Source organism: Phyllobates terribilis, unplaced genomic scaffold, assembly GCF_046119375.1.
Source record: "Phyllobates terribilis strain yellow unplaced genomic scaffold, ASM4611937v1 Scaffold_2__4_contigs__length_985480577, whole genome shotgun sequence".
In the NCBI taxonomy this organism is placed as follows: domain Eukaryota; kingdom Metazoa; phylum Chordata; class Amphibia; order Anura; family Dendrobatidae; genus Phyllobates; species Phyllobates terribilis.
The window spans coordinates 161,483,266-161,493,016 of record NW_027362762.1 but is presented as its reverse complement, the minus strand read 5'-3'; the positions used below and the strand labels follow the sequence as shown (position 1 = coordinate 161,493,016).

The 9,751-nt window shown below is 38.2% G+C and overlaps 1 protein-coding gene across 1 annotated transcript; it reads left to right on the top strand.

Moving 5' to 3' along the window:
- Positions 1 to 7,651: 7,651 nt before the first annotated feature.
- Positions 7,652 to 8,590, top strand: LOC141244909 (olfactory receptor 5AP2-like). The gene has a single exon (XM_073669023.1). It carries the CDS (start codon positions 7,652 to 7,654, stop codon positions 8,588 to 8,590), a length of 939 nt encoding a protein of 312 aa, XP_073525124.1.
- The last annotated feature ends 1,161 nt before the right edge of the window (positions 8,591 to 9,751 follow it).

Sequence of the window (9,751 nt, the reverse complement as noted above, 5' to 3'; positions counted from 1 at the left end):
AAGCTTAAGATTAATAGGGGTGCTCAAACTTTTTCATATAACTGTATTCCATTGGCATTTTGGATGTATTCTTGATACCTATATAATAAGATAGGATGATATGATAGTTCTTGAGTCCTAGCAATATTGAATGCTTTTAGGTATACTTCCATTAGGGGCATAAAACTTTGGTTACTAGCATGTGACACTTTATAGTTATATTGGCACTTTATATACCCCTGATATCTATTTAACCATCAGGACAATTGCTCAGGCTAGCATGTGATATTTCATTGGCATTTTATATATACTTTCATTGGCTGCATAACTATTAAGGTAAATATACCCAGGCTGCTTGCATTTCGACACCTTATGGGCAGTTGCACTTTATAATCTTGGATTGAAAACCTTAAAAGAATTTTTTATAATTGAATTTTTACAGCTATATATTCTTTAAAGTGTATAAAATTTCTTGTCCTATCTTATATTGGATTGAGCCCCATATTTATAATCCTGGATTGCTAAACAATTCTCCTGCTTAACTTTTAATCATTGTTACGTGATAACATTTCTTGTTTTTATAATGAATTAATAAAAATTATTTAGAATAGTTTGATGGTGTCCATACTCTATTCATGCCCTCTACTATTGCCTGTAGCGGGTGACGTGTGATTTATGTACCAGATCAAAGTACGCCTTCTGTGGCTCCCTGGTAAGATATGGCGCTAGAACCTCTGCCCACTGCTTCGGTGGCATTCTCTCACAGTCCGCCACCCTCTCAAACACGGCCAGGAACGCCTTGGTGTCACCCCCTAGAGTCATCTTTTGCAATGCCCCTCTCATGGTTTTCCTCACTTGAGTCTCGACGCTTCGGCCTGAAGGTGGTGCGGCTTCTCGGCCTCTGCCAGGAGTGTTATCTGTTCCTGCTGCTGTCGCTGCTGCTGCATTAGTTGCTGCTGTAGCTGAAATTGTTCTATCAACAGCTTGTTGGTCTCCTGCTGAGCTTTCTGCTGATGCAGAATCGCTTGTACCAGCCCAGCTGTTTAATTAGTTCCTCCATGGTTGCAGGCCACGCTTGTACTGCTACAGCTGTCTTGACCCAGGACATGCAGTTTCCAGACAGCAATCACCTGTCCTCTGGAACTTCTGCCTGCATTCGCAGCACCAATTGTGAGGGATTGGCTCTGTGGTAGACGCTGGTTCACACACAGGGATGCAGTTCGTTGGTTTAAACAAATCATCGGTTTATTAAATGTCCATAAACTGGTCAGGATAACAAAATATAACAAGCTCTTGCAGGTACAAAATGTATAACCAAACAAAAATTGAAAACAGTCCATATAAAGCACAGCCTCAGCCGTTTAAATGTCAGTGCTTTTCTCTGGCTACAGCAGGGTCTGAGCAGCACATACAACTCCTCACCTTGCAAAGACACAGACAGAGTGGACAGCACCAGCTGCCTTAAATCAGAAATTTCAAGACCTGGACTGGAGGTAAGTGAGCAGCCGATCCCACCCAGCTCCTTCAGCTACTCATAAAACCCAGATCCATAATCAGGGCCCCTTAAAAGCATTCTGTGTGCTGGAGCCTACTTCTCCAGGTCCTACAAAACTGAGGCTTGGCACCTCAGGGACACATACCTCCCGTCCACGACTTGTTCAGCTGCATCCTTACATATGTTAAAAAAAATTCAATATCTTCCTAGATATTATTGTATATTTATGTTAGCATATTTGTACAATAAACCTAATTTACAACTAGGGTTGAATCATTTTGATTGCAGCTATACATAGACATCAAGAATAATGTATAGTAGCACCCATAAACTTTTCATGCACAGATGTATGTTAAAGTAGTAAGTTGGACACATTTACAAATAGAAACCTTTCTTAAGGCATTGGAAAACATAGGCTAAGGAAACTTTTTCTTCCTAAAGGAAATCTGTCACCAGGTTTTTGCTATGTAGTCTGAGAGCACCATAATGTAGGAGCAGAGACCCTGATTCCTGTGATGTGTCACTTACTGAACTGTATTTTTCTGTTTCAATACAATCAATGTTTTCTCAGCAGGAGATTATCACTACAAGACAACTGGCCTTGTGCCTTCTAGTCCAACCACTCCCCCAGCACTGATTAGCAGCTTTCTGTCACTATATAATGTAAACAAAAAGCAGTGGTGTCAACAGGGTTTTACACTGCTCAACAACTGAGCTCTGCTAAATCAGAGAAAACTGTGACTCTATCAAAACTGCAGCACCCAGGAAACTAAGTGATACATTGCTGGAATCAGAGTTTCCGTCGATACCTCATGCTGCTATTAGATTACATAGCAAAAACCTGCTGACAGATTGTCTTTAATTAAAACCTATAATGCACTGATCAAAGAATATCTGTTTCCAGTATACATCTGAAGAAAGGGGGCAAAAAAGTCACTTCCAATACTCTCTGCCTCAACAGTGTAGCCCAAACATATTGCAAATGAAAAGTTGACTAGGAAAGATAGGCTTCAACATTGTAAATAACATATTGATATATAGACACTTATTTTCTATACTTTTATTAACATACGCATCCAAGAAAATAAAAAAAAGAATGCTTATAAATCTCATTAGATAATTTATCTCAAAGGGCTTTACCAATGGGTTTCTATCCACATGGGGGAATTTCTCCTTTGACTATGATCTTTACAAATACAGGTATAGCAACAGTAAATATTGAAAATACATTTTGCACTCCTACCTTCTGTATAAATTCTGTGACAATGTACAGAGAGGAAAGTTAAATAACCATTGTTACATTCATCAGGTAAGAATAAGCACAATCTGTATTTCCTACAATGTAGTAAATGTTTGTACATGACACTGCAGGCATAGCCACTCATATCTTCTTCTAGGTATACTTGCACACAGTTTTTGAAACTTGGCATGCAAATTGCCTCTTCAGAGAAAAAGAGGACTTGTACTCTATAGCGCCACCTATTGGAAGCAGGAATCCTACAAGTCACAATCAACCCTTTAATGAGTCGTGCAATATGACTTAGGATAAAAGCCAAATCAGAATCTCAATTTGCAGACACGGTGTTTCGGGCTGTTGGCCCTCGTCAGTGCAAAGTATGAGAACTGAAACTTGGCAGGAATGTTGTTTTGTGCTTAGATCTCCAAAACAATAGCTTTAATTTATGGTGTCCAGTAAATCATTATAAGGGTATGTACATACGAGGACTTAAAAAGCAATAAATAAAAGCTAAAGGGAATTAACATAAGTATTGCAGTGATATATGTGTTTAGTCTTTGGAGTTTCTTTTACCCTTTTCATGATTCCAAAGACAAATTCGTTAAAACAAGTGGCCTGAACATTCTTCAGGGGGCTTCTATTTGGAAGCCGCTCCCTAGATTATACAGTACAAGTTAAAAAAAACGCTGACAGCAAAAACATCAGAACAAATGACTGAAAAGAAACTGCAAAAGACATTTTTGGGTAAAACATGAGTGTTTCTTAAAGTATCCTTTGTGTGAAAAACTTTGCCGTTATACACACATCCTAAAAATAGTGTACACATAACCTAAGACATCTTTGTTTAGATTCCAGGCTTAGAAACTGAAATCTCCAAAGATATTTTTTTAAAAATAAAATGGATATCAAATTAGCAGCCAACATACATCAGACTGTATGCACAATTGATCTCTATAGAGCATGCCTGCAATACAGATTTATGTGCATGGTCTGACAGTTTTGGCCACAAACCTCATGGACTAAATTTGGGCAAATATATTACAGACTTGGACCATTTTTAAGGCTGTGTGCCCACGTAGCATTTTTCAAGCGTATATGCTGCGGAATTTCCGCAGCGTAAACGCTTGAAAAACGCATGTATATCCGCACCCCATGGTCCCCAATGGGATTCCGCAAGTTCTATGCACATGCTGCGGATTTTTCCGCAGCGTTTATGCTGCGTTCAAAAATCCGCAGCATGTCATTTAATTGCGCTATGTGCCCACGTTGCATTTATGAAGCAGAAAATTTCTGCTGCATAAATGCAAGTCCTCTCCCGGAAAAACGCATGCGGAATTCCGCACGCGTTTATCGCGCATTTTTCGCGCATTTATCACGCGTTTTCCACATGCGGAATTGCCTTGCGTTTTTTATGCATTGGACAAAGGCAATTCCGCTTGCGGAAACGCAAAATTAAATGACATGCTGCGGATTTTTGAACGCAGCATAAACGCTGTGGAAAAATCCGCAGCATGTGCATAGAACTTGCGGAATCCCATTGGGGACCATGGGGTGCGGATATACATGTGTTTTTCAAGCGTTTACGCTGCGGAAATTCCGCAGCATATACGCTTGAAAAATGCTACGTGGACACACAGCCTAAGACAGTTAATACATGTGTTTTTTTGGGCTATGTTCACACGTTGCGTTTTTGCAGCTTTTTTTGCTGTGTTTTTTTTTAATGCAAATTAAAAGCTGCTCTTTACAGCACCAGAAAAAGCTATGAGATTTCAGAAATCTCATGCACACGATTGTTGTTTTTTTTCTAACTGAATTGGAAAACTGCTGCATGTCAATTCTTGCAGCGTTTTTGCAGTGGTTTTTCACCATAGAAACCAATGAGAATGCAAAAACACTGGAAAAAAAAGTAAGTATGTTTGTTTTCTGCTTTTCTGGTGAATAAAACTATCTTTATTAAACATGTACAGTAGACAAATTACACATATAATTTGCAGCAAAAACGTAGCAAAAAAGTAGCAAAAACGCAACAAAACCTACTTTTTGTAAGCAGCTTCTTTACTGCCGAGAGAGCAAGTTTGCCTGCAGAAAAAAAATACAGCAAAAATGCAACATGTGAATGTAGCCTTGCTGTCATCTAGCTGAAAAGAACGTTTGAGATAAGTTTTGTCAGTCAACTGCAATCAGCCAGTCAGCATACACAGGACTCAGCATCTCGGCAATGATGACAGGATAACAAACAGGTATCTTACAAGTTACAATGATGTCATAAGTAAGTGTCATGTATAATTTTATAAAGCAAAAAAGTAGTAACATTTCAAAATATAAAAAATATTTCAGTGAGGAATGAGGATACTTTATGCAAACACCCGATGAGCGTTTGATGAAGTATTTGTGAAGTGTGTGCTGGGTGTTTGATATACTTATATCTACCACTAATAGTCACTAGCACTGGCTGTGGGCTACTTGTTGATTAATTTTTTGGCCACTCATATATATTTACATGCCTATATACTTATTTGTGTATATTGTTTAACTATATTCCATGCAATATTTAATTATGTGGTCCCTATGGTTTACACCTGGGATTCCCACTCCTGCTCAACCACCAATTTTAGGTTTTGTCTGCACTGCTGGAATTATTTGTATTTTATTGTTTTTTGGATTTGTATCTAATATAAATATCGTGCACAGTGTCAGTAGAGGCCGCTGGCTCCTGCTGCGGACCGGCTATCACGTGTGTCCGCTACTAAAGAACATGAATATTCACTACTCCCCAAGCCCATGGAAGTGGGGAGTAGTGAATATTCATGCTCTTTAATAGCGGGTGCACGTGATAGCCGGACCGCAGCAGGAGCCGGTGGCTACTGCTGACACTGTGCACGATATTAAGGAGAATGAATATTCAGTGCTTCACATGCCCAGGGGCGTGGGGAGCAGTGAATATTTATTTTCTTTAGTAGCGGGCACAGTGTTTGCTGCAGCAGGTGGCTCCTGCCTCTTGTGCCCCGTTCCTCCGCTGCTGCTGCTCCCCCCATTCTCCCATCCACAGCCACAACACCATTCGGACTATACACATTTGGACTATAAGACGCACCCCCTACTTTCCCTCAAAATTTTGGAGGAAAAAAGAGCATCTTATAGTCCGAAAAATACGGTAGATATGAATCGAATAGACCAAAATTGTCTTATATGTACATAAAATATGGCTATGAATGAAACAAAAAACTCACCTATGAAAAATCCATATAAATCAAAATAATATATAAAATGCTGGATAGACAGCATACATATGACACTAGGATAATAAGTTTTTAGTCATTGGTGTTGTCTGTAATCATTATTTAAAAGGCCTATATTCAGACACAGTATATTTGACACATGTAAATTCATATAAGGTATTTACCCATTGTATCAGTCCTGCCTGTACCTCGGCTGTGTTCCCCAGCGCGCGTGTTGCGTTAATGTCAGGGGCGTCCTCTGAGGAAGTGGGTCTTTTGTGTCATTCATGGCGATATTTTATGTACATATAAGACAATTTTGGTTTATTTGATTCATATCTATTTAATTGTATCCTGACCCAAACCTCGACCTATATACCTTGGGATTTATTCACTGTATATGTACCCATTATATTTCCTTGTGAAACATTATTATATGTATTTCATTTTGTTTTTGGAATTTTGTGTTTAAATAAAATTCTAATAATATTTATGCATTATGACTTTAGTCCTCCCTAATTTTCATGCTATGATGAGTCGCTAGTACATGGGTATATTATAAAATGTGGAACTGGTATTTTTGTAAAATTTTACAATTGTAGGTCTATTTGTTTTATATATCCTATGTTTAGGGGAGATGATCAATATCAGATCGTCCAGGATACGACACCCAGTTCTCCCACAATCAACTGTTTACTGCTTCCACGGTGTTCGGATATACAGTATACAGAGTCAGAACAGCACAGCTCCCCACAGTGTACAGTGGTTATTCTTAGGTACTGCATCTCAACGCCTATTGAAGTGAATAGGATGTGAGCCGTAGTATCTAAGAATGGCTACCACACACAGTATGGAACTGTGTTGTCCTGTTTCTGTACATTGCATACATTTGGACACTATAGGAACTTCACACAGCTGATCATAGCAGGGCTGTGCGTTCGACTGCACCAGGCTGATACTGAAGAACTGTGTTAAGGTTAGGCCATCAATATCCGAGTCTCATCAATGCTCTACCCTAATTAACTAAATAATATAATTTCAATCAAACAAGGTGTAAGGTTTTCAATATAAAGCATACGGCTGATCTATCTGGAAATATCGCTGAAGCAGAGATAAATGAAAGGGATGGGGAAATCACTTTCCAGCCATATCATTAAAGAGTTTAAATTTTATTTAATAAATCAATAGTTCACATGAAAATAAGCAACTTTGCAATATATCTTATCAGAAAAATCTGCTTCTTTCTCCTCCTGGACTGATCTTTCATTCTCAAAATCCTCAATTCACAAGTAAAATCTGAATTCAGTGAAGACACATTGTTACATTACTGAGACAGAAGATGACAATTACTACTACTAAGATTCTATTTAGAGGGGAGGGAGGAGGAAAAGGAAGAAACTACAGGCAGGGTTTGTCCCTCCTCTTCCCCTCTCTCATCTACATAGGCTTTTATCAGTAGCATCTGCCATCTTCTATCTCTGTAATTCTTCACTGAATACAGATTTTACCAGAAAATTTAGAATTTTGAGAATGAAACATCAGTTTGAGTGGACAATAAAGCAGATTTCTCTGGTAAGATATATTACAAAGTTGCTTATTTTCATTGTACTCTTGATTTATGAAATAAAGATTAAAATGATGGTTACACTTAAATATTATATATTTCTTTTTTGCTAATTACCTTTTAATAATTATTGTCCTTTTTTCACTACAGTAATCCAAATGAATAATTGCAGTATTCATACAGCAAGCACAGAGTTCATCCTCACAGGTCTGACTGATAACCATGACCTAGAGATCATTCTCTTCCTGGTGTTCCTGATACTTTACATTTCTGCTGTTCTTGGAAATGTTGGGATCATTGTAACTATACAACTTGGGACTCATTTGCAGACTCCAATGTATTTCTTTGTGAGTCAATTGGCTATGCTTGATCTTTTCTATACTTCTATTATAACTCCAAACACACTGGCCAACTTCACCCGAAGTATTAAATCAATGTCCATCAGTGGATGTGCCACACAGTTATTACTTTTTGGAGGTTCAGCAACCACAGAAAGTTATTTATTGGCGGCCATGGCCTATGATCGGTTGGTAGCAATACGCCATCCTTTGCTTTATGTAACCATTATGTCTAATACAGTATGTAGATTCCTGGTGGTCGGTGCGTATTTTGCAGGATTTTTGAACTCTTTAATCCACATTAGTTTTATCTTTTCATTAAAATATTGGAAAGCCAACGTGATTGACCATTTCTACTGTGATATTCCCCCGCTCTTTAAGTTAGCGTGCTCAGATACATTTTTGAACAAGATAGTAATCCTTCTTTTTGGAGGACTGACCTCGGTTATTTGTCTGTCCACCATTCTGTATTCATACTTAAATATTCTGCTCACTATTCTTGGGATTAACTCCTCAGGAGGGAGAAGAAAAGCTCTTTCCACCTGCACATCTCACCTGGCCAGTGTCTCTATATTCTACACCACCTTGATGATCACATATCTCAGACCTCCATCAGAATATCCGCAGATGAATGATAGACTAATTTCTGTTTTCTACACAGTTGTCATTCCTACAATAAATCCAATCATTTACAGTTTAAGAAATACTGATGTCAAAACCACAGCAAGAAAAATTCTTAATAAATATAAATTATTTTAGCTTTTTAAGATCATGGTTAGTACCATGTAAGAGATGTAATGAAAAATGTCCATGAGATAGCTTTCACACAAACATAACATGGATACATTTTTGTACCTGGAAGTCCTGGTCTGGCTAAGGATCCTAAGGACCTGTACTAAAAACATTATATTATATTCGTGTTATGCCAGGCAATCTGTCAATCTGTAATGTTGGCAAGCCAATGCATATGGGGGCTTGTTTATTCTTCCCTAATGGCAGGATTGGCCAAATAGGTTTTCAACCTCCAAGATCCATTGTTGTGCTGGAAGGTAAGCTGCAGAAATAAGCATGCATGCTCAGCTGAACCTAGCATGCATGTTTATAGGAAAATTAAGGGAGATTGTTTTCAAGCAAACCAATGTGCAGCCAAGAGCTATCTTACGTTCCTAGTTAGTTGTAGATGAATCAATAGAATACTTCTCTAATTATCTTGGTTATGGGTGTTCTCTGTGTGTAATAATATATTATATTTTCCTCCATATATCATAGAACAAAATAGGTAATATTTTGTCAGGATCTGGCCCCACCACGATCTTAAAAAGAAAACAACACTGCTTCCTACAATCTACTAAAATTCTTGTACATCGCTGCTAAGGATTGCCATGGCCTATGATTACTAGTTGATTGCAGGACCACTATACAGTTTCTACAAAGGAGCTACATGTTACATACCAAGAGCAGTATACACTATAGGCCCTCAAGTTACAATACTAATTTGTTTCATGATAACCATTGTAGCTTAAAAATATTGTCAGCTGTGACCATTACACCATAGAACATGTGTCATTTGTTCTAAAGCCCAAAAATGGGAAAAAGACAGGCACTTCTTCAGGGTCCAATGCAATAAAAAGTCACCGTGGGGTGGTGTTGTAAAGAGTACATTGTGTAAGGGACTTTCATATACCTGCCCCTGAAGACAACAATTGTAGTGTGAATACTAACATGCGGTCGTATTGTGTTTTTTATGGTGTAATGTAACTAACGTGAAATGCATAGTGTTATAAGTACTGATGCTGCTGTGCGGGTACTGTATTGGTAATGCCTAAGGTAACCTGGTACACTCAGCTCAGAAAGAATAGGATATAAGTTAGAATTTAGGTAGTGATAGATAGGAACTTTATGACCCAGAGTAGTTACAGA